Source organism: Sinocyclocheilus grahami, unplaced genomic scaffold (assembly GCF_001515645.1).
Source record: "Sinocyclocheilus grahami isolate Dianchi unplaced genomic scaffold, SAMN03320097.WGS_v1.1 scaffold446.1, whole genome shotgun sequence".
NCBI classification, from domain to species: Eukaryota; Metazoa; Chordata; class Actinopteri; order Cypriniformes; family Cyprinidae; genus Sinocyclocheilus; species Sinocyclocheilus grahami.
In genome coordinates this window covers 35,246-62,440 of record NW_015505625.1, presented here as the reverse complement: position 1 = coordinate 62,440, position 27,195 = coordinate 35,246, and the positions used below count along the sequence as shown (strand labels likewise).

The window sequence follows — 27,195 nt, the reverse complement described above, 5'->3', positions numbered from 1 at the left end:
GGATGTCCTCATTTGTAAAAACCGAATGAAATAAATAAATAAACAAATAATAGTTTTAATAATAGTTTTCATTCATTTTTTTAAATCTAAATGTCACAATTTAAATGGTTAAATAGATGTACGCGTACATGAAAACAAATTATGATCACCACTAATTACCATAATTACCCATTTTAACACTTTTAAAAAGTAAACAAAGACATAGTCTGTGTCTACATTTAAACTTGCATCAAATTATTTAGCTAAAAATAACAAGGTTGATACAATGGTTAAAACTGTATTGAAAATATAAATAATAAAAATATTAAGAATTAACCTGTGCTATTTTAGTATTATTTAGATGCTATTTGTTAGTATTTAGAATTTATTTCTATATTTTCAGTGTTCATTTCTGTGCTTTAAAATGTGTTATGTGCTTATTATTTATCTATTTATGTACGTACGTATGTTTATGTAATCTGTTTGCCAAAGCAACATTTGTAATTTTTTCAAGTTTACATTTTTTATTTGATCTTACTGCAGCTTTATTTTAATGAATGAAAATGGTGGCAACACTTATTTTAAGGTGTCCTTGTTATACGTTACATGTACTTACTATTATAATAACAATTAATTATGCATAATTACATGCAAGTAACCCTAAACCAAATCCTAAGCCTAACCCCCAACCATATAGTAAGTGCATGTAGTTAATGAATAGTACTCAGTACTTAAATATATAATTACACTGTAACAACGACACCTTAAAATAAAGTGTAACAAAGTTAACATTAACAACACTGTAATTAACAATAACTAGTAAATGTATTAAAATAGTTGAAAACCTGACATAAATAGTAAAATAGTTACATGTGGCTAATGTAACTGCATCTTAAGTTACTGAATTGAGTCAAATATTTGCTATTTCCTCAGATAACATGAATATGAATATGGCCAATGTCAGTGTGGTAAACAAAGACATAGTCTGTGTCTACATTTAAACTTGCATCAAATTATTTAGCTAAAAATAACAAGGTTGATACAATGGTTAAAACTGTATTGAAAATATAAATAATAAAAATATTAAGAATTAACCTGTGCTATTTTAGTATTATTTAGATGCTATTTGTTAGTATTTAGAATTTATTTCTATATTTTCAGTGTTCATTTCTGTGCTTTAAAATGTGTTATGTGCTTATTATTTATCTATTTATGTACGTACGTATGTTTATGTAATCTGTTTGCCAAAGCAACATTTGTAATTTTTTCAAGTTTACATTTTTTATTTGATCTTACTGCAGCTTTATTTTAATGAATGAAAATGGTGGCAACACTTATTTTAAGGTGTCCTTGTTATACGTTACATGTACTTACTATTATAATAACAATTAATTATGCATAATTACATGCAAGTAACCCTAAACCAAATCCTAAGCCTAACCCCCAACCATATAGTAAGTGCATGTAGTTAATGAATAGTACTCAGTACTTAAATATATAATTACACTGTAACAACGACACCTTAAAATAAAGTGTAACAAAGTTAACATTAACAACACTGTAATTAACAATAACTAGTAAATGTATTAAAATAGTTGAAAACCTGACATAAATAGTAAAATAGTTACATGTGGCTAATGTAACTGCATCTTAAGTTACTGAATTGAGTCAAATATTTGCTATTTCCTCAGATAACATGAATATGAATATGGCCAATGTCAGTGTGTTCATATGTGGCGTGGAGGCAGGGTTACGGGATGTTGACAGGGAAATACCTCCGCTGAGGGCTGAGACCCCCTACAGACGCTGTCTCTGGTCAAGAGAGGTAAAAGAAACATATGGCCTCTCACAGAATGAATAGGCTACTTGTTCAGAAACACCTATTCATTTTTTCAGTTTATATAACTATAGACTGTCATTAAAAAGTCTTAAAAATCTGAAATAACTTCCGCAAGTCTTTTCTTTAACCCTGAGCATTTAAAAAATATATTTTGCCCTCTATATATGTCTGTCCAAGAAAATGCATTCACTTGCAAAAACTTATAACACATTTGAATCAACTTCAGCAAGGAACATAATTTAAAATGCTCCATATAAAAATATTAAACATTATTAAATCATTATACATTTTGATCTCTAGTAGGCCATCCACATTTGTATTTAGCCTAAATATAGGCTATACTCTAAGACTGGAAATGTATTTTCTTGCCCCCGAGATACATTTAGAAATATATTTTAGTATATGAAAGTTGAAACTAAATATATTTTCTACTTCAAAATTATATTTTATTTAGCTTCACTGTTTGCAACATATATTTAGCGCATAATTAAAATATATGTTGGTCACAAAATGTTATATATATATATATATAATTTATTTAGTTGTTTATTTTTTGTCCTATGGGTACCTTTATACTAAAAAATAATGGGTTGTAATGAAAGTCTGTTTTTTTTATTTAGTGTAAAAGTTAGATGATATTTACAGTGAGTGTTAATTGCTAGATGCTTTTTGTTCTACTGTAGCAACAAATAGTGTTTAAATAGGGGTAGATACTACCATAGACACGGTAAGTGTTAACAAAAGTAGGCTAAATATGATATTTGCACGTAAGGTAAAACATCTGAGCAAGGTTTATCAGTTTTATTATTTAGGTGTAATATGGACAGTGGTGCCATGTGGTTCCTGTTACTTTTCTCACCACTGGTGTGGAAGGATCAATAACAGTCGTTTGTGATTAGTGGATGAAGATCTGGACAGAATAACGTTGTAGTAGAGATTATTGGGGCTGCATTTCATTCAAGTATATACCCATAGAAAACATTTGGTGGATCATAAAGAGGAAGATGCGACAAAGAAGACCTAAGACAGTTGAGCAACTAGAAGCCTGTATTAGACAAGAATGGGACAACATTCCTATTCCTAAACTTGAGCAACTTGTCTCCTCAGTCCCCAGACGTTTGCAGACTGTTATAAAAAGAAGAGGGGATGCCACACAGTGGTAAACATGGCCTTGTCCCAACTTTTTTGAGATGTGTTGATGCCATGAAATTTAAAATCAACTTATTTTTTCCCTTAAAATGATACATTTTCTCAGTTTAAACATTTGATATGTCATCTATGTTGTATTCTGAATAAAATATTGAAATTTGAAACTTCCACATCATTGCATTCTGTTTTTATTCACAATTTGTACAGTGTCCCAACTTTTTTGGAATCTGGTTTGTATCTTAAAATAATCCCAGTCTTACTCGTCGTAATTGCATTTTTACTAGTAACAATGCCAGTTAGAGAGCTCTCTAAATCTATTTTAACTAGTTATAAATTCAATAAGAGCTCTCTAATTTAATTAGAGAGCTCTGCAATTGCATTGTTACTAGTAAGAATTTAATTGTAGAGCTCTCTAATTGAATTGTTACTAGTAAAAATGCAATTACGACGAGTAACACTGGGGACATTTTAAGCTAAATCGGCTTGCCATACTAGGAAACAGTGATTAGTCGGCAGCAGTTGATCGGAGCAGGAGCGCATGCTGTGAACCGCTGCAGTAAAGCAATGATGGCCACTAAACTGGCTCAGCTTCTCCTTTGCTTTTGGATAACTTTGCCATTCTGTATCACGGAAAAAGTCAAAGAAAGGAGCGCCCGGCAAAGAGACGCGGAGTTCACTGACAGGGTAGGATTGTAGCCTACTTTTCTTTTTGAAGAAATGTGTTAAACTTTTACATGTGAAAAAGCAAATTCAGAGGCATCATACCAGCTCATAATGTTTCAATGTCACCAATTCTTGCCATTTAGGCTAAACAATGTGTTTAAGATTGTCAGGCTGATTCTGGAAGAAGAAAGTACTAATTTGTACAAAGCCTAAATCATATCCATTGTTAAAGTGACATTTTACTTATTTTTCTGCCATTTGAAGGGTTCATTTTTTTTGTTCTCCGCTATGATTAGTTTGATTACATTTGATTGAAAGATTCAAGAAAATATTAACTTATAGGGAAAGGCAGTATTCAGCCTCTTAATGGATTCAAAGAAAAGGTTTATAATGATGCCGATTAGAAGTATTGTGTTGACTTTTTTGCTCATGGATTTAAATATATACCAAGATCCAGAGAAAGAACACTGTGTTCATGGTGTGTTAAACAATGGCTTTGCAGTATTGTCCGAATCGCGAACGAGTCGTTAATAATTCGGTTCTTTTTAATCATTCAGTTGAATCGATTCGCAGTGCATTTGTAAATGTAATCAGAATCAGAAGAACTTTGTAACGGATTCAGACAGAGATGTGTGTAACTTAATCGAAAAATAGTCGTAAACATCAATAGTCGGTTTAATTAAGCATAAAAAACAAGGCTACTGAGTGGTGTCTTTAAAAGAATCGTTTTGATTCAGTAAAATGAACTGATTCGCCAAAATGATTCGGACTCATCTATGGCTGTTCCTCAAGAATTTGCTATACACGCAAAAGAGATTTGGTTTGAGAATCCATGGGAACACATTTTAACCTGTTAATTGTATAAAAATGTTGTAAGCAGATCCAAAGTACTATATAGATACACATCAACACACAAACTTTACAAATCACAGTCTGTGTCTGTCTGCAAATGAATTATGATCATAATAAAACAGCGATGAACAGTCTAAAATGTCAAGTAAATAAATGTAATGCAAATCAAAATACACCTACCGTACGTGATTCACTCGATTCCTTTCATGTAATCTGATTCATTTGGTTGCTCACTGGAAGACTGTGGGAATGTGGTGACGGATGATTAAGTCAAGTGTACTTTCCTAGAGAGCTAGCAGCTACCTAATATTGGTGAATTTTGAGATGCTTTTGGTTGGCTGACTTTCAATTGTCAACCCCAATTGAGTAATATCTAAAAAACACAGAACTGTACTTTCCACGTTTTTATCAGCGGATGCAAACAAACCACAGCACTGGGACTCATTTGGGCTTTTATGCCTCACTGATGTTCACACATATGGGTTATAATTCATAAAACCTGTGTGAGAAGGGCTTGGTCTGTAAAAACACCGCAAGGAAACAGAGAACTGTCATTATTGAAAAACCACAAGACAGTGGATTACATTTACTCACTGGATGAAAACCCAAGAGATCTGATTTTATTGTGTATCAGTTTCATATAGTATTTAAAATACTATACACTCTAAAAAAAATGCTTGGTTAAATGCAACCCAGTGCTGGGTAAAATAGGGACAAACCCAGCGATTGGGCTGTTTTGAGCCAGCGGTTGGGTTACTACCCAGAAGGTTGGGTTAAACATTTAACCCAACCGCTGGGTCAAAACAACCCAATTGCTGGGTTTGTCCCTATTTTACCCAGCACTGGGTTGTATTTAACCCAGTTTTTTATAGAGTGTAATATTCAGTATATAATATACTGTACAGTACTTATACTGTAATCAAAAGAATACTATGTATATATATATAATTTAGTATTCTATTTACTATATATGTTTACAGTATAAGTACTGTACAGTACACTCTAAAAAATGCTGGGTTAAATACAACCCAGTATTTTTAGAGAGAATTACATACAAAAGTTCTTTCTTTTTTAAATACAACCCAGTGCTGGGTAAAATAGGGAGAAACCCAGCAATTGGGTTGTTTTGACCCAGCGGTTTGATTAAATGTTTAACCCAACTTTCTGGGTAGTAACCCAACCGCTGGGTCAAAACAACACAATTGCTGGGTTTGTCCCTATTTTACCCAGCACTGGGTTGTATTCAACCCAGCATTTTTAGAGTGTATTACATCCAAAAGTTCCTTCTTTTAGAATTCCTGTAATACTGATTTTGCTTTGTCTTGTGTCAGAGCTTAAATAAAGTGAACAGACTGTGACTGTGGTCAGGGGGATTTTACACCAGTTCTCCTTCCAATTTTGTGTTTTCTTTGTTTTATTCGTTTTGGCACAAACGTGTCCATCTCAAAGAAAACAGGGTCATAGTACTTTCCCACCCACAGCGGTCTGTGCATCATGGTGAATCAGTCCCATTCCCATTAACAAGGCACAAAGCCTCTGCAAAGGATTGACATGCCTCTGTGCTTCATGTTTTTGTCATTAGCACCAGTCGTGCATGCAGGGAGTACCTGGAGTGCAGGGCAGGGATGGGAACCCGGGGATGAATGGCATTCCAGGCACCCCAGGAATCCCTGGGAGAGACGGACTTAAGGGCGAGAAGGGAGAGTGTGTGACTGAGAGGCTTGAGGATCCCTGGAAACCCAACTTCAAACAGTGCGCCTGGAATTCTTTAAACTACGGCATTGATCTGGGCAAAATAGCCGTAAGTATTATGTCCGTAATGGAAGAGCTCACAGCAATTTCATATGCATTCCTACAATGTGAATTGCATGAAAATGTATGATGTTTAGAAAAGAAGGAAGCATGAAACTTCTAAACCTATCCTTCAGTGGGGCGTAAGCACATCACATGAAAACGTACAAATGAGATACGAATTTATTCAAATTATCCACTAATTCGCCAAGATGTAAAATAGTTACAGTGAGATGTGGAAGTAGCCAATATATAAAATCTGCCCTCATGCTCATGGACACTCAGTTCTGCAGCCAGGTCTTCAGCCATACATGGCATGAAACTAATCACTCAGGAGCTGCAGGAAATTACATCATAACAACACTGATAGGCTGATGGCACCGCAAGAACACACACAGTCCAAAAACCTTTACTAGTGACTATTAAAGCATCTGTCAGAAGGGGCTAACAGTGCTAGGTAGTTACTGATTACATGTAATAACGTTTTTTCTTGATTACATGATTACATATTATTCACACAACAGCAATAAATGATTCAGAACTTATTGATTCTCCCTAATTGTTTCTCTTTTTTTCATTATTAGCTTTTCTTTGAAATCACTAGACTATATTTCCTTTCTCTTTGTTTTTTTATTTCAATATGGTACACTCTAAAAAATGCTGGGTTAAATATAACCCAGCGCTGTGTTAAAAAGGGACAAACCCAGCTATTGGGTTGTTTTGACCCAGCGCTGGGTTATATTTAACCCAGCATTTTTTAGAGTGTACATCATATCTGATTTGGCCGCCATATATGGTCTAGTTGCAATAAATGTATTGGAACTGAAGCTCAAATCAAATCTGAAAACTCTGAAAAAGTGAAAATGTGGCCCTGTGGCAGGTTGCCCTGCTCTGAATTCACACCATTGGTTGAGCCGGATAATGATATGTTAAACTAGGGTGACCATACGTGCCATTTTCCCAGGACGCGTCCTGGCCAGGATTTCGAAGCTAGATGTTTCTTCTTATATTAACTAACGTACTCTACGATTAGCTCAGTGAATAATAAAAAAAAAAACATAGACCTGGCTAGAACAAGCGGAGTGATACAAAATTGTGAAAGGGCGTTCCTGTAGCGATACCAGTACAATATCTCACGGTTCTCAACCAATCAGATTTGAGAACCAGAACGAACTGTTGTATAAAGACACTTAACTAATAGAAACGTATGTTAAAATGTGTCTGTGCATTAGATATTTTGTTAAATTTGGCTTATTTCAAACTTTTTTGCTTTGATCTTACATTTACGCTATATGTATTTAAATGATTACATAGCCTATATATATTCATTCATTCATTCATTCATTCGTACGATTAGCTCAGTGAATAATAAAAAAAAAAACATAGACCTGGCTAGAACAAGCGGAGTGATACAAAATTGTGAAAGGGCGTTCCTGTAGCGATACCAGTACAATATCTCACGGTTCTCAACCAATCAGATTTGAGAACCAGAACAAACTGTTGTATAAAGACACTTAACTAATAGAAACGTATGTTAAAATGTGTCTGTGCATTAGATATTTTGTTAAATTTGGCTTATTTCAAACTTTTTTGCTTTGATCTTACATTTACGCTATATGTATTTAAATGATTACATAGCCTATATATATTCATTCATTCATTCATTCATTCGCATATGTTCTTAAATAAAAAGCATGATGTTATAAAATATTTTTAATCATAATACTTGTTTATGGCTGCATGTGTGAAACACACTCTGCAATTATGCTCCTATTTATGGCCTTGTGGTTTTTAAAATATGGTACACAGTAAACTTCAATTGGACTCACAACATATACATTCCAATAAATTATACATTCCACTTACTTACATTACAGAAAAAGGTGTGTATTGAAACCTTATGATTTTAATTAAATTGTCTGCTTTCTTTGTGCTCATTCTGTCACGACCAACACTTTTTTGTGATCAGAAATGTTTAAAAATACCATTCTGTTTGAAATACCATTCTTTCGTAATCATACTCCATTGTTTTTATACACAAGACTCACATACTGTAATTTTTGTGAGCAGAGATAGTCTCTTATGCAGATGTCTTTGTCACATGGATTCCTGTGAGTGTTCTTTTGTGTGCTTGAATGCAGTTTGGCAGCTTTCATAAGCATCTATGCTGCAATTACAGAGAGACCAGAGGAATTTGAGAGCTCTGTGTGGTTTCTCACCAGCTCACATCCCAGCATTCACTCAACACTTACTCATGACCAGCACTACAGCACTGCTCACCAAAACAGTCTTATCTAGCGGACAGGGACCTGAGATACAGTGTTCATTCATTTTGCAAAATTACACTGACTGCACAATGCACAAATAAAAATAATAGCAATAATAATATGTGCAACTTTTCCAAAAAACTTTGTCCAATCCTAATGAAAAATGTTTGGGATAGATGGATGGATGGATGGATGGATGGATGGAAGATAGACAGACAGACAGATGATAGACAAAAGACAGACAGATAAAAGACAGACATATGATAGACAGATGGATAGAAGACAGACAGATGATAGACAGATAGATAGATAAATAGACAGACAGACAGACAGACAGATGATAGACAAAAGACAGACAGGCAGATAGATAGAAGACAGACAGATGATAGACAGATGGATAGAAGACAGACAGATGATAGACAGATAGATAGATAAATAGACAGACAGACAGACAGATGATAGACAAAAGACAGACAGGCAGATAGATAGAAGACAGACAGATGATAGACAGATGGATAGAAGACAGACAGATGATAGATAGATAAATAGACAGACAGACAGACAGATAGATAGATAGATAGATAGATAGATAGATAGATAGATAGATAGATAGATAGATAGATAGATAGATAGATAGATAGATAGATAGATAGATAGATAGATAGATAGATAGATAGATAGATAGATAGATAGATAGATAGATAGATAGATAGATAGATAGATAGATAGATAGATAGATAGATAGATAGATAGATAGATAGATAGATAGATAGATAGATAGATAGATAGATAGATAGATAGATAGATAGATAGATAGATTGATAGATAGACAGATAGAGGACAGACAGATTGATAGATAAATAGACAGACAGACAGACTGATGGATAGAAGATAGACAGATTGATAGATCAGACAGACAGACAGATAGATGGATAGATAAAAAGTAGAAGGTTTCTTCTTAAATCAATTATTTGTGCTATATGTGTGTTTGTATTTTACTTAATATTAATGATAGCACATGAATAACACATACTAATAACACATACTGTGTATAAGACTAGAGTATACAGTATTGCTGATGGTGTGTGTATGTGTGTGTGTGTGTGTCAGTGGAGGGGCTCTGTGACGGGATCCAGGCTGGGCTGGTGGATGTTGGGATCTGGGTGGGCACATGTGCCGATTATCCTCGCGGAGACGCGTCGACAGGATGGAACTCTGTATCCCGGGTGATCATTGAAGAGCTTCCAAAATGAGCTTCTCATCTTCAGAACTGATCACTGTCATCATCACCGTGGCAATAGAAGACATCTACCTTCCTCACAGAAATGGGACAAATTAAAGCTAATAGAGTTGCTTTGAGTCTGTGCAGTCTCTCATGTCTTGTCAGATTATTATTCTCATTTTGAAAGTTGTGGAATTCAGTATTCTCAGTTTAGATAGTACAGACAATTACAAAATAGAAGCACCATGTTTTTTGGACACTACCATAATGAAACTTTTGAGAAAAGTACGTTGTACAATGTAAATATCATGTTACATATGAGGTCATCACTGTACAATAATACCACCATTTTAAGGAGAGTCCAACAAAGACAATCCTTGCTTTGCTGATATTTATTTAGTGGCTCTTCCTTTTGTGCCTGGATGACTACAACTCATATTTTTGTAGCCATTGTGTTTTTATTACCTATAACTATGAAGAAAAGTCAAGTCATGTTTGACCTCACAAATAAAAATGTAATGTGAAAACAAATCTAATTTTCTTTACTGTAATATATATATATAAACGAGAAGAAATACCGTATGCTTAATTTTTGTGAAAATGTTCCAAATTCAAATATATGTATATATTTTTTATTATAATTTTGGGGTTGACATATGACAGGCATTACTTTAGGACATTCCCCCCTTTATTCCATAGATAGATATTATACCATACACACATTTTTCTACATGATTATATCCGGTTGTCTGGAGACGTCCCTGGCCATTTTTAGAACTCATGCTTTTTTGCTTAAATTCTAAATGTTTTGAAAAAAATAAAAAAATAGAACACTTTTATACATATTAAAAAGGCCTATTTTAATTTAAACCAAAGTCTTGGTAATTGGCTTAAAATGCTGATGCAAAAAAGCCAAAAGTACCAGCATCCTAAATGGGGTGTAGATGGAAAACGCAGCGGGCTGAGGTGTGTGCAGCATGACCAAGGCTTGGAATGTCTGTGGTACTGAAGTAGTTTCACAGCTGCTGCTGAGTGTTCAGATTCCCGTTACTACAGGTTAAGACACACTGGCCCATATACAGTAAGTACATATAAGTCATATGTTGGAATATCACTGCATTAAATAACAAAAAATGCTGTTATATCCCCAATCACCCAATGATTAAAAAAAACGTGCTGGTCTGAGAATCACATTGTGAAAAGAAGTGCATTTTAACATGGTTTTAAGAGTTATTAATTGCATGTTATGTACAACTAACTGAAAATGTATTATAGTTTATATTATTAAATGCAGTTAGCTGAAGGTTAGAGTGATTTTAACACACATTGTAAGTAGGACTTAAGTACATTTATGTTATTTCATAATTATATTGTCATTTAAATATGGTTAAAGTGTGCTACCAAATGTACTGACAAGCATTTATGATTAACTAAAATATACTTTAATGTCATTTCTATTGAAACTTGTCATGTATTTAATATTTAATTTAATGTGTAATTACACATTTGAAATTATAAACATATATGAACTTTAAATGTAATACTGCTGCATGCTACAGTTCAAAGTATAATCAAGTAATTTACATGTGCTTTAGTATGTTAGTCAACACATCAAAATAAGTGTACTACTTTAAAGCATGACAAAAGATTAAAGCATGCCTTAAAATTTATTTTAAAGTAAAACGTTTAACATTATTACAAAGTGCATTTTTTGAAAGTCTACTTAAGTGTGTTAAAAATAGTGCTGTAAAACGATTAATCGCGATTAATCGCATCTAAAATAAGTTTTTGATAACATGATATATGTTTGTGTGCTGTGTTTATTATGTATATATAAATACATACTCATACAGTATACATTTTGAAAATATGTACATGTATATATTTATATTCATATAATTTATATTATATATAAATATATTTAATATATAAACTTTTCTGAAATATATATATATGCATGTGTATTTATATATACACAATAAATATACACAGTACACATACATATATTTTGTAAACAAAAACTTTTATTTTGGATGCAATTAATCGCGATTAATCGTTTTACAGCACTAGTTAAAAACCATGATTAAAGTCTTTAAGCACACTTAAATGGCCATTTATTTTATTTGATATTATATTATCTTCAAGTGCAGATAGTACACTACAAAGCACATTCAATACAACTAAGTGCACAAAATCTCAGCATGTGAGCGTAAACTGCCAGTGATGTGATTAACTGTTTCTGATGCAGTGAAAAGTCCGAACCGTTCACAAGTGAAATGGTTTATCGGGCTTCTGTCAGTCATTATTAAAAACATAGCCTGTGTCTGTTACATATATTCCTTTATTGGATGTGTAAAAATGGCTTATACGTACATCAGCTCTTCTTTGTGCGTCACTGACAATAGCACATTCATATATACAAACATAACAGCCTTTCAGTTACTCAGTTAAAGCGTTCCTCTCTTCCAGTAGATGTCATCCACACACATCTGCTTAAAATCTGCTCCTGTCCTCCAGTAAAGTATCGGTTTCTCCAGGCCTGTGTGCTATTATCCTGCAGCGTGACATCATTTCCTGAGCATGCTGAAGAGATCTGCTGAGTGGCTTTCACTCGCCTAGCTCAGCAAATATAGCAGCTGTTTGGTGAAAATATCATAAAAACAGACAAACATCTTCTTATGCACTGTGTTTGGTGAATACTGTGTTCGGTTGCATCGTCACAGGATGGCTTGAATCCACTTTTCCACGAGCCGTTCTTGTCATTGACAACTTGAAATTACACCTTTTCGTAGTTGAATATTCAAGACAGTATGGATATTCTCTCAATAAACTCAACAATACAACAATATCATATATATATATATATATATATATATATATATATATGCACCTGTTCTTTCTTTGTTTTAGAGGGAAGAAAATTAAGGGATTTGAAACATTGAAACAATAATATTAGCATGTGAGCCATAGGATTACTCCAAATGGTCAATATCATATATATATATATATATATATATATATATATATATATGCACCTGTAGTTTCTTCTGTTCATTCAGTGCACAAACTAAATGCTAGTTTTGTCTGCATTCATGTCGAGTTCAGAGTTAAACAGGAAATGTTTGGTATTCCTGCTCGTCTCTAACACACACACACACACACTCACACTATCTCTTACACACACACACACACACACACACACATGCACGCACACACTCGCACACACACACACACTTGCACACACACACACACACACGCACGCAAACACACGCACACATTCACACTGACACACACACACACTCGCACGCACACTCACACACTCTCACACACACACACTCTCACAAGCACACTCACACACACACACACACACTCTCTCTCACACACTCTCTCACACACACACACACTCTCTCACACACACACACTCACAAGCACACACACACACACAGGTTTACATTTGTGAAAAGTGGGGACATCCCATAGGTGTAATGGTTTTTATACTGTACAGACCGTATATTCTATTGCCCTACACCAACCCTACCCCTAAACCTACCCCTCACAGGAGACTTTCTGCTATTTCAGATTTTCAATACACTCCATTCTGTGTGATTTATAAGCGTTTTGAAAAGTGGGGACATGGGGTAATGTCCTGAAAAGTCACCTTCTCCTTGTAATACCTATGTCATACCTTTGTCATTATACAAATTTATGTCCTCATTTGTCACAAAAACGCGTAAACACACTCACACACACACACACACACACACACAGTCCTGGTATATTGCGTTGAGTTGGTCCGTGGTTGCGTTTGAAGCTGAAGCTTTAGTGATACTCGCCCAAAAGTAAGCGTGACACATTTTCGAACACCAAAAATGTGATGCAGCACGCTGGAATGACTCGCACCAGGTTTGGGACCATGCCTTTGTAAAAGCCCTCGATCCCCTCGTTGCTAGAGAGAGCCAAACACAAACATACTGAGCTGATGTACAGTCAGATGAGTCACAGTATTCCTGGCAGTGCCTCTCCAATCTCTATGAAGAGCTGCTAACAAAACATAGCTACAAATGGTTTAAGAGGACAATATCTTTAAAAATAAGGTATCATAAGGTTTAAGAATGGTTAAAAGAATGTTGTTATGCATAACATGAAAAATGCCAGGGTGATTCAACTGTCATGACATTATAATGAATAAAATCATTTAAATAAATGAAGGAAAACCTTTAAGTATTTTGGGATAATCATTCATTATTATTTAGTTAAAAATATTTATTATTATTATTATTTATATTATTATATTTATTATTATTATTATTTATATAATTATATTTATTATTATTATTTTACCAAAAGCCCAACATTTTACCAAAAGTCAAATCAAGGTGAAATCAATCAATTTTCTTTTAAGTTTTAGTTTTAAAATGAAAAGATTTTTTTAAACCATGTTAAATTATCATTAATTAACAGAGAATACATTTCTAAGAACGCAAGTATTTTATACTAGCTTTTTAAAGGTTTTTCTTGTACATTTTTTTGTTTCAGCTTTGTTTTTTTAAGTTTTAGTTTTAAAACGAAAAAAACTAAATTCTAAACCATTTCAAATGATCATTAATTAACAAAGAATACATTTCTAAGAACGCATCTATTTGAAACTAGATTTGTAAAGGTTTTTCTCGTCGATTTTCTTTACCATTTTTGTTTCTTTATTATATATACTCTTATAAGTCACTGACTCCATTAATATTTGGTAATTATTATTGTTATTATTCATATTTATTCATTATTATTAATATTTACAAAGCAGTATTAATTGAACATAAAAACAATGAGACATACACATTAGCATTCAAAAGTTTCGGCTTATTATTAATATTACTGTATTTCTGATCAAATAAATGCAGCCTTAAGAGACTCTAACTGTCTTGACTCAACACTTTTGAATGGTAGTGTATATCTACATCAAATACAACTTAAATACTAATCCAGTTCATTTAATTATGGTGACGTGAAAACAGCGATAAACTCAAAAAAGAAAAAACTAATCATTCTAAAAAAGGACTTCAATAAAGGAATCCAAATGAATGATTCACTGTTTTGTTTTGATCTCTGATCTCTGAATGCTCAGTGATGGAGACTGAAGAGCGTTTGACTCATACCTCCACGTCCTCTGGATGACGTCCACGATGCCGCTGTAGTTGTTGTGCTGGTCCTGCAGGCGAGCGCGCACCACCTGGTACGGGTAGGTCACTGCTACAGCAAATATTTTGGAAATGGCTGCCATGGTGATGTATTCCAATGGAGACTGAAGCAGAGACAGACGGGACGGAGAGACTGACTCACAGAGATCACATAAACCGCTCTTTCTAAAGGTTATAATATACAGTCAAATGCCACATAATAGTACGGCTCATTCTTGTCTGTGGTGCCTTTATGGCATCTCATAAAATGTTGAAAATAAATTTGGATGCGTTTATAGCTCAAGACACCGTCTGAGCGCAAGAGTTTTATTAGGTAATATTATTCTGCAAAGGTTTCCAGGTCCAGAAATGTCATTGAAATGAAAGGGTTAGTTCACCCAGAAATGAAAATAAACCCGTGATTTACTCACCCTCAAGCCATCCTAGGTGTATATGACTTTCTTCTTTCAGACGAATATAATCGGAGTTAGTTCTATTAAAAAATATCCTGATCTATCTATCTATATATATATGTATATATATATATATACTGTATATATATACACGTAAATGTTATATATATATATATATATATATATATATATATATATATATATATATATATATATATATATATATATATATCCATCTATCTATCTATCTGTCTGTCTTATCTATCAATCTGTCCTCTATCTATCTATCTATATATATATCTAGTTGATCTATTTCATATATTTACGCATGTTGGAGGAGACTTACCTGTTTAAAAAGCTGTTGTTCAGCATTAGCTTATTAGGATTGCATTGAAATTTTATGAATTAAATGCATACATTTTTTGTAATCTGTCTCTAAATGTTTGTATGTCAGGGGATACGTCGCTCTTTTAGGGGTATGAATCACGATATAAAAACATATACTGTATATAGACTCTGTGATTTTGTGGCTTGTGTTTTCGAAAATCGAATCTTTTTGTAATCTTGACAAAACAGATATCGCTGGAAAGGTCTGACAGTCAAGGTTCCATATTTGGTAACTGTTTTGTAATAGAAGTGATATTGTGACAGAAAATGATTGATTTGTGACAGAAAGCTGCATCAAAAGAATTCAACACGAGTTTGGGTGTAACCCAGTGGTTATTTTTGGTATAGTGCCCAAACAAAATCTCACAGGAGGCAGCCACAATTTTTGTGATATCAACTTCAAATTTGGAACATAAATTGGTTAGACATATGACTTTGATTTTATAGCAATTTTAGAGTGCAACATATTTTATAAAATATTTATTGTACCCCCCACCTACAAATTATTGGAAAAAACTAGATTCTTTACTAATAAAATATATTTGGAATGGAAAACGTCCCCGCGTTAAGTGGTCTGCACTTCAAAGAACTAAAATAAAAGGTGGATGGGGTTGTCCAAATTTTAAATGGTATCATTGGTCCTTTATTCTGCTCTCAGTTAAGAAATGGTTTGATCCTTGTTCACAGTCCTCGTGGAAAGAAATAGAGCAAGAGCTTATTTCACCAGTTCGCTTGCAAGATTTTTTATTTTCTGGCCTTACGTATAGGAAGTGCTCATTACATTATGGACCTATACTTTCCTATACTCTCCAAATATTTAAAAAGATTGAATCCCTTTTTTCATCTAAAACTATATGGCATACCCATACTCCCGTATGGCACAATCTAAATCTGCTTTCTGGTGGACAACCATTTGTACATCCAACTTGGGTTTCAAAAGGTATTCTAACGTTAAACGATATAAATGGAGAGAAATCAATTTGAAAGATTTAACATTTCCCGTAAAACGTTATTTCTATATTTTCAACTTCGTTCTGCATTAAAATCTCAACAGGTTCCTCGGGGTAATAATCTTCAAATTCACCCAGTAATGCAATGGTTAATCTAAAGATGTAATTCTGTTAATATTATTACCAATTTTGTTTTTTTATATATTTTTATTTGATTTTATATTGTTTTACTTTTGTGTTTATGTGGGTCCTGGGGTGCGATGGGGTGGGTGTGGGATGGGGGGAGGTTCTGGGAGGGCAATGGTTTATTTAATAGGTTTTCTCTCCTTTGTTGTAATGTTTTTTTTGTGTGTTCTATCAAAATAAAAAACAGTGAATTACAAAAAATATATATTTATTGTATATAAAAAAAAACTATTAGTATACTACATTATCTTTACTGTAAACTTAAAACTTTTTTTATACTTTCTTTTTTTGAAATGCTTTCACGTCAGCAATAATCTTCTATATGTCTTCTTTGAAAAGAGACCAACCTTAGGTCTGAATTCCAAAGAAAATAAATGTGATGTATACTGTGACCACAAATAAACAGAAACACGCGACTGAATAAGTATGAGTCCTCTTTCGTTTGTGAAATAACGGTAAATTACACTTTATTTCTTTGTGACATTTTCAATCCTGACAAATTAATTCAATATGATCAATGCATCACTTATTAAAACAGCGATGCTTTTGGATTTAAATCTTTAAGTAAACAACAAAAAATGCAAACAAACGGCCTCTCTTATCATGTTCGTTTTGTGATCGCGCTAGTTCCATTGATTTATTTCTGATTAGTTTTCTGATAACTTCTCTTTGTTGGTGAAATGCTGGGGTAGTGTGGTGTTGTTCCTGAGAGGCGTGTAAAGGGCTGGTTTTAGTGAAGTGCAGCGGAGCTTCTGGCCTGACGGTGGAAACGGCATGATTTTGGGTCTGAGGCTATTAGTCCCACCCGGCCCGTTGAAAGCACTGGCTTGAACTGGCCGGACAATGGAAAAGTGGCTATTTTTTGGGTGAAACATCCCTTTAATTAAAGGGTTAGCTGACCCAAAAATGAAAATTGGCCTGTGTTTTACTCACCCTCGAAGCATCCTAGGTATATATGACTTTCTTCTTTCAGACGAATCCAGTCGGAGTTATATTAAAAATTGTCCTGGCTATTCCAAGCTCTATCATTGCAGTCAGCGGGTGTCGCAGTTCAACAGTCCACAAGTCGTCAAATAAAGCGATCGCATTCATAATAAAATGCCGAACGCGGAGAGACAACAAAACAAAACGCCGGTCACGAATTAGAAGTACAAACCGAAGATTTGCAAAGAAAAATATTGGAGGATTTCGATATGAGCCAAAAGGAGACTGATTTTCCTTTACTAGAGTAAGGAAGCTTTGCTTCCTTTGCTCCTTTCAACAAACTCGCGAGACTAGCATATCTCAGAGGAGCGCCTAATACGTCATACGCCGTCCACCGGAACGACTTCCGCATATGACAGAAACCAGAAGTGAGAGAAAAGTGTTTATTACGTTTGAAATATGGATATTTTTCTTACAAAAATGCATGGCTTCACTACAGAAGGCCTTTATTCACCCCCCGGAGCCATGTGAAGCACGTTTTATTATGAATGCGCACGCTTTATTTGACGACTTGTGGACTGTTCAACTGCAATGATAACGCTGACTGCAATGATAACATTTGGAATAGCCAGGACAATTTTTAATATAACTCCGACTGGATTCGTCTGAAAGAAAAAAGTCATATACACCTAGGATGCTTCGAGGGTGAGTAAAACACAGGCTAATTTTCATTTTTGGGTGAACTAACCCTTGAAGATCTGAAAAAGTCACGGAAATATCTTTTATTTTTACATTTTTATTTCCAGTTATATTGAAGGACTGGACATTTGCAACCTTTACGGTGGACATACATGACACACCGAATGGTAAAACATCTGTCATATGTCCCATTCCTGTCAAAATAAGCTGTACCATATGTACCATACGCATAGGAAAACTACACAATTTCAGTTGATATGAAAATCACAGTGCTGCATCTCATCCTATTGTACGTTCCTAGTGTGTGCTAAAAATGTAAGGCTGTTTTTACTTGCTCACCAGCAGCGATTCAGATGGCATCTTCTTGTATTTGTTCTGCTCTCTTTTTAGTCCCTCATAGGTCATGAACTGCAGTGCAGCATGGGAAGTCCCCACCAGTCCAGGCACGAAACCCTAAAGAGGCAGACCAACAAAATGAGGCTCACAAAACCACAATCACACAGTTACCTCAGACTAAAAGCAACGTCATCGTGTTCAACTAGACTAGACTAGAATTAAACTAGAAGGAAGTCTACTTCAATACAATCTGGCGTGACTCACAAAGAATTGAGCCTATACTGTATTTAGGCTTAACTGGAAGCACAGGTTAAGAGCTGGATCAATCCTCTAAACATAATACAATCACACCCTCTTGTGGCCCTACAGAAAAATACAATGTTACAGAGCAAAAAGCTGGATCAGCCCACTATTTAAAGTCAACATGAAATGCAATTCATTTTACAGCCATAATGTGAAACATATCAGAGTATGATATTATATTCAATGAGAACAGGTTATTAAGTTATTACTAGTCAATTATTACACTAATTTAGAATACAAAAGACAAACTTGCACAGATGACCCTTGTGAAAAAAAGAAAGTGCAATTAATTGTATTGAATGTGCACTTGTATTGTACTTCGAATCTTAAAAGTATATTTTTAAAAACTGTACTTGATGATAATATAATACTAATGAAATAAAAGGCCACTTAAGTGTACTTAAAGAGAGAGAACTTTCAGGACTATATTTCTAAACGCACTTAAGTACATTTTTTTAAATGGACTATGAAATGATGTCAAATTACTTTAAAGTACATTTTAAATCATATTTTAATAATCTTTTGTCATGTTTTAAAAAGTACACATTTTGATGTGTTGACCAACATACTAAAGCACATGTAAAGTACTTGATTATAATTTTAACTGTAGAGGGTTATTTGATATTACATTTAAAGTTAATATATTTTAGTATTAAATTCCAATGCCATCATTATTTATGTGTAGTTATACAAATATTTAAATACACCATGCAAGCTTCACTAGAAATGACATTAAAGTATATTTTAGTTTACCATAAATGCTTGTCAGTACATTTTACAGCAGTACACTTTAACCATATTTCAGAGACAACAGAAGTATGAATAATGAAATTATATATAAAGATTAGTGCTGTCAAACCATTAATCGCGATTAATCGCATCTTCTTTAGTGATGAATTGAAAAAAGCTGCGTGTTTCACTTCCTAAGCTGATACCACAATCTTGTTTCTTCTCTATTTTTTTGTCAGTTTCAAATCGGCCACATAGAAAACCGTTTTGAAGCTGGTCATTCTTGTTATGCAAAGCACTTTCATATCCTCATCATATATATACAGTATATTAACACACAGGATGGAAATAGGATAGAAATTAAATTAGTTTCTTTTTTTAAATATCTCAAACATAGGTCAATTTCAACCTTTGTGTAAAACCTAAAACTGGTAATTGTGAGGTAGTCTAAAATAAGAAATAGTCACATTGCTATGAGACATACAGTCGTAATTACAAGATATAAAGTTGCAATTACCTGAAATAAAGTTGCCATTTTGAGAAATGGAAAGATGCAGTTTCTGTTTTAAATTTTTTCCCATACAACTAAGTAAGCAGAGAGCTGGCAATTGACCCTTCACTAAGACCCGTCCTCCTAAATTACTTCTACTCTGACACACTTTACAGAAAAATGTCTCATAATGCTTTGAAGATTTCTCTGAAACAGCATAATTTTCAGTAAAACGTGCTAATTAGGTGGTAAAAACTGATTGCATATTATTCCTGCATTCTTGACTGGAATGAACTGTGATATTGCAAATCATTTTTCCCTGCCATTTTTATTTAAAGAAATGAACGCAGTAACGTGATTAAAATCTGCAGAGACAGAATCAAGGCCAATGCTTCACGCAGTCAACGGCAAACAGAGAATCTCATTTAAACGCTGATAACATTAGTGTAAGTGAACTGAACGTACAACACATTTACTGTGCGACTGTGAACTCTTAAGTTACTACTGCATCTACTGTTACCTCAAGCAACACAATTTAATTAGAGGTAAGTTACATATTTCATCATATTTTGAGCTAATTTCTGTAAAATCTGGTTTAAAACTAGGCCTGGGCGATAAAACGGTATCGGTATTTATCGACGGTACACCTTCATCGATAACGATAGAAAAAATGTTCGATATAGCGCACGGTATAGGCACGTGCTTTGAGTGACGTTTGTGCTATGCTTGTATGTGATGAGGAGATTGTGAATAAAGAATGAATATTAGTCGAATTTAAAATAAAAAAAATTGCATTTGAATGCAAAAACGGTGCAATCCAATGTTAGGAGTGCGTCAGGGAGCGTCATCAGTGGCGCGCGAGATGCGGTGATGGTAATGTAAGTGACGTTGTTGCATTTTAATGTTTTATAAGTCTAGCCCACGAGACGCGCCGCTGCTGCGTTATTCATTCAAAATATTAGAGAAATATAGAAGCTCAATGCGTAGAAGATCTTGATTAGGTTAAAACCGAAACCTAGCCATTCACACAGAACGCATATTCAGCGCATTTTTTAGACAGACAAATATGACTGCTGCACTCGCGTCATGCAAAGTTAAAACACGTTGCGAATTTGTGGAGGTTTATTCCATTTCACTGAGTCTCTTATGTTTTTAAATCCAATCTGTGCGAATGGCGCTTCAGCTCTTTGTATTAAGATCTTTAAAAAAGCATCATATGACCCCTTTAAGACTTATTTAATCTTTATATAAAACATAAGAAAGGAGATATTTGTTTAAATGTTATTTTGTGTTTGACTGTTAAAACAAAACAACAAAAATATTTGTTGTCTTAATAAATAGAGTAAATTAAAAATAGTGGTTAAATTTATAAAAAAATTATATTGCTCTGTTTTAAAAAGGGTTATAAAAAATGTCAATAATTATCGATACTGAACGATACGAAACATTATATCGTTGATACGTTTTTTTAGCTATATCGCCCAGCCCTGTTTAAAACTATGCAAAAATGTCCTCATTTCCATACACTTACACTACCTTTAAAAAGTGAGATTTTGTTTTTGAACGACGTCTCTTCTGCTCAACAAGGTGGTATGTATTTGATCAAAAGCACAGTAAAACACTAAAAATTTGAAATATTATTCCAGTTTAAATAAACTGAATACATTTTAAAATGTAATTTATTCCTGTGATAAAAGCTGAATTTTCAGCAGCATTACTCCAGTCTTCAGTGTCACATGATCCTTCAGAAATCAGTCTGATATGAGCAGTTCTCATTATTATCCATGTTGAAAATGTTGTGCTGCTTCATATTTTTGTAGAAACTGTGATACATTTGTTTCTTTAAGGGATAGAAGAACAGCATTTATACGCAATAGAAATATGTTGTAACATTATAAGTATTTTACTGTCACTTTTGTTCAATTTAGCATGTCCTTGCTTAATAAAAGTGTTTATTATTTAATTTCTTTTAAAAAGAAAACTGTCGGTGGTGCTTCGTAAGGGTCACTTTATTAAGAAATCCGATCTCTAATCTAAATGTTTGAAATAAAACATGCCGTTTTAGTTTTGTCGTCAATCTACGTATCCTCAATTTCACTTTCCATTCTGTTTAAATATCCTTTCAAATGACTACCTAATGACATCCTCCAAGAAATAATTTTTGGATGGAAAAACAACAGCTTAAATGTCAATAAAACATTAGTGGATTTAATGATGTCTGTGACGTTTTATGGTATTATTTGGTTTGTGTCACTCTAAAATATTCGATCGTCTTAAAAATAAATACGAAAATTGTATTACATTACCAACAACATTGAAGTTATCTTGAAAGAAAACTAACTCAATGCCCTCAGCAGACTTCTAACTTCAACAAAAATCTAACTTCAGCCATTTCCATCCTGTTTGCTTGCTTATCACTGTGCAAACAATCAAGTTCAAGCCTCTGAGTTTGACCTGTTATCTTCAGTCTGGTCTAATTTAGTAAATTAAAACAAGCATAAACAAGTGGTTAACATCTGATAGTCACAGAGTGTGCGGCGTAGCCTAAAGTTCGGGCATAACAGGAATGATCCGGCGGAGGAACACAGCGTCTCCAAGGCCTCTGCCATTCCAGCTGTTCCCGTCTCATAGCTGAGCTGCAGATTTAGCTGTGTTTAGTTTGTCAGGCTCACAGGTGGCTCTTTCTCAAACTGACCTGCCTCCGCTGCAGACACCAGGTGTTCGCCAGCACTCAGCTCTGTTTGCCGTCCCTCCTGCGTGTACGCTTTAATAGCATTATAACTGCGGGAAGATGAGAAAGGACCACGTTATGGTCCCCAGAGTCCTTTAGCACATGCATGTCTATTGTACAGTGCTGTAAGCTGACCATGCTTTATGTAACAGTTATTGAATCACCATGTGGATTTCAGGGAAGGTAAACTTAGAAAACATACATAACGTCATAATTTACTCACTTGCATGTCATTACAACCTGTAGGACTTGAGCAAATCAACAGTGCTGCTGGATATAAGACTGCTGAGCTACATCTCTCCAGATTTATTGTTATGGTCAGATCTTCACACTTAATCTTTTTTTTCCACAGCATAACAAAATATTAGGAGAAATGTTCTTCTTGGCATTACAGCCTGCTTAGGACAAAGACCAAATCAACAAGGATCTACTATTTATATTTCAGTGTTGGCACCCGTGTAAAGTTGCACATACACAGTTTGTTTGCCAGTGATCCGGATCTGAAATCAGGTCAGATGAATTCCTGGAGTGTCTTCATAACTCATACACTATCAACTGACACAGCACTGTTGCCAGCTTCTTTTTTTGGCCTGTGAACTTTAAAGGATCCATGCCTTTTCAAGAAAGATCACTTCTATATTATTGTTATTTTGTTATTATATTTTAATTGATTAATATGTTTATTTGTATTTATTTATTTTTGTAAAAATAGACTATATCAATGCCAGTTACACTAATATTCAAACGTTTAAGGATACGTATTTTCTGCTCACCAAGGCTGCATTTATTTGACTAAAAATACAGTAATATTGTGAAATATTACAATTTAAAATAACATTTTTTTTGTTTGAATATATATATATATATGTATATAGTTTAAAAAGACTCGTGTATGTCAAAAATGTTCCCATCTGGCATTTCTCATGCTTTAAAATGTTTTAGTAAAAATATACAGTATATATACACTGCTGGTCAAAAGTTTGGAATAATTAAGATTTTTTTTTTTTATGCATTTAACCAAGTCTGCATTTATTAAAAATACAGTAATATCGTGAAATATTATTAGAACTGAACATTTGTTTTCTATTAACGTGTTTTATATTACTAATTAATTTATATTATTTTGATATTTTAATTTATATTAAAATATATTACTACTATATTGTAAAATGTCATTTATTTCTGTGATGCGCAGCTGAATTTTCAGCATCATTACGTCAGTCACATGATCTTCAGAAATCATTCTAATATGCTGATTTGCTGCTCAAGAAACATTTCTGATTAATAATTAAGGTTGAAAACTAGGGATGTTAATTTCAAATACAAATCTTTTGGAAAATTACACAAATTTTTTTTTGATCAATTTAATGCAACCTTGCTAAAATTAAAGTATTTTATTTAGCAAGTAAATAAAAAAAAATGTATTGACCCAAACTTTTGATCAGTACTGTATAGTCAAGTGTTGGGGAGTGACTCGTTACATGTAACTGAGTTACGTAATTTAATTACAAAATAAATGTAACTGTAATCCGTCACAGTTACTGAGAATTGTTTTTTAATTAAATTACATTTACATTTAGTCATTTAGCAGATGCTTTTATCTGTAACCTATTAAGTAACCTTCCCAACACTGAATATAGTGAAGTTAATAAGTGTTTAGAAATACATTCAAACAGGAAATTCCATTCCGTGCTCCCCTTTTCAACACAACTCTGACTACTTACAAGAGGAAGTACAGGCCCCACGATGCCCCGGCCCCCCAGATGTTGGGGGTCACACCCTGATAGAGTCCTCTAATCCCTTCCAGCTTCCAGATGGTCTTCATGCAGTGCACCACGCCATCGTACTGGGGTCGCATTTTCAGACCATCACTTACTGGAACGAGCAAGAAACAGTGGGGGAAACAACACACTCCCACTTCTGCTTCAAAACAATCTAAAAATCTCTTTGAAAAAGACCAGTGCAAAGGTAAAACTAGCAGGCAATCTGTGTTGTGCCCTCTGTGTGTTTTTTTAGTTTTCTGGGTTGCGTCTCAAAAGTAGTGCTGCTGAACGATTAATCACGATTAATCGCATCCGAAATACAAGTTTTTGTTCACATAATATACGAGTGTGTACTGTGTATATTTATTTATCATGTATATATCTCCACAGGCTCTAGAAATCTGTGCGCGTGAGTGCATTGTTCAGCGCTTGAGCGTGAGCTATATTTGACGACGACTTATTACACTATATTTACTGTAACCTGCTATTTATATGTTTAGAGTAAATGTGCTATAAATACTATTTTGTACTATGTTTTTTTCGTTTTCTGGGTTGCGTCTCAAAAGTAGTGCTGCTGAATGATTAATCGCATCCGAAATACAAATTTTTGTTCACATAATACATGAATGTGTACTGTGTGCATTTATGAATACACATACATGCAAGTATATATTTAAGAAAAATATGTTAGGTTTACATAAATACATATATATATATATATATATATATATATATATAATATAAATTATATGAATATAAACATATGTAGATACATGTCAATATTTTCAAAATATATGCTGTATGTGTGAGTATTTATATACACATAATAAATATACACAGCACACACACACATATATTATGTAAACAAAAACTTTTATTTGGGATGCGATTAATCGCGATTAATCGTTTGGCAGCACTACAAAACCTAGAGCGCATGACACAGTTTTTCAGATTGTGAAACTGAACACACATAGCGTTTCTGTCTCTGCTGCTTGTATAGCAATTTCAAGCTTTTAATAATTTAACTTATTTACCAGAACTAATGGAAAACTAGGAGTAATTTATTTTTTATTGATATTTACTCATATCATAGTTTTTTTTACAAAAAACAATTAAAAAGCCTGTCTAACCCGTATTTTTGGCCATTAGTGCATGCTGTCCAGGCAGGCAGCTGTAGGTTTTGAGACCCTCTCTGCAGTATTACACAAGACAAACATGTGCTCACCTGCGAACCTGATTTTGATCAGATCCAGGGGGTGCAACACCATTGTGGAAATAACTCCCCCACTGAGTCCGGCGGCGAGGTTTTCATATCTGATGTGCTTCGAGAGTCGCAGGAGGCTTGCAGTAAGAGGCACGGAAGAGCCAGAGGAGTCTGCGGCGTGCCTCTGCCTGGAAACCGTAGCGCTCATGTTTGTTTACGGACTGCCTGAGCGCCAGGAGGCAGGACAATACACTCTGTGAGGGCAGACAGCGACACACTAACCCTGTATATATATATATAAACATCAAGTAACCAATGCACCTATTAAACTCAGTAGCCACCGCTGGGCCATTGTTAAGCGCGACCGCTCGTCTGACCTCCGCTTCTCGAAGAAGGTAAACAACAGAGCGTGGTGACGCAGCTCAGTGGGCGGGGCGACGTGCGTCGCAGCAGCCAATCCCCATCCCGTATGATGTGACGTCCTTCAGAGCTCCGCCCTCTCCACAGGCTCTAGAAATCTGTGCGCGTGAGTGCATTGTTCAGCGCTTGAGCGTGAGCTATATTTGACGACGACTTATTACACTATATTTACTGTAACCTGCTATTTATATGTTCAGAGTAAATGTGCTATATTTTGTACTATATTATAACCAGTGTTGGGGAAAGTTACTTTTAAAAGTAATGCATTACAATATTGCGTTACTCCCTAAAAAAGTAACTAATTACGGTACTTAGTTACTTTTTATGGGAAGTAATGTGTTACGTTACTTTTGCGCTACTTTTTAAATCTGGACAGGGCTTGCTTGTTTGTTTTTAAAATAAAAAAGTTCTATTTTTGGCAAATATATAAAAGCCTTTTCACACCAAAAGTGAAATGAATGCACCTCAGGCTGAAGGGAAAGTACATTTAAGTCCGTACAGTAGAATGCAGAAGAAGACATTTCAACACACTTCAGCAATAAACAGTAATTTTTGCTTATTAGTACAGTTGAACTGGATCATCGAAGGCCAGAAGCAAAGACATTGGTTAATAGAATGGGATTAAATACATAAAGCATATTTGTGTTCTTTAACATTTAATTATTGCAGGTTTGCGTCATATTCTGAGAATTATTTGTATTCATTTTGAGGAATGCTGAATCAGTT

At 34.2% G+C, this 27,195-nt stretch overlaps 2 protein-coding genes across 2 annotated transcripts; one reads left to right on the top strand and one right to left on the bottom strand.

Annotated features, from left to right (window-relative positions):
• Positions 1 to 3,499: 3,499 nt before the first annotated feature.
• Positions 3,500 to 7,268, top strand: LOC107552294 (collagen triple helix repeat-containing protein 1-like). The gene is made up of 3 exons (XM_016234154.1): positions 3,500 to 3,652; positions 6,066 to 6,284; positions 7,239 to 7,268. Exons 1-3 carry the CDS (start codon positions 3,533 to 3,535, stop codon positions 7,266 to 7,268), a joined length of 369 nt encoding a protein of 122 aa, XP_016089640.1. The 5' UTR covers positions 3,500 to 3,532.
• A 5,508-nt stretch (positions 7,269 to 12,776) lies between these two features.
• LOC107552293 (mitochondrial folate transporter/carrier-like) lies at positions 12,777 to 26,453 on the bottom strand. Its single transcript, XM_016234153.1, has 7 exons — positions 26,071 to 26,453; positions 24,807 to 24,957; positions 23,024 to 23,132; positions 18,833 to 18,946; positions 14,914 to 15,059; positions 13,530 to 13,709; positions 12,777 to 12,930 (listed from the first exon to the last, which is right to left on the bottom strand). Exons 1-6 carry the CDS (start codon positions 26,255 to 26,257, stop codon positions 13,583 to 13,585), a joined length of 834 nt encoding a protein of 277 aa, XP_016089639.1. The 5' UTR covers positions 26,258 to 26,453; the 3' UTR covers positions 12,777 to 12,930; positions 13,530 to 13,582.
• Between the last annotated feature and the right edge of the window lie 742 nt (positions 26,454 to 27,195).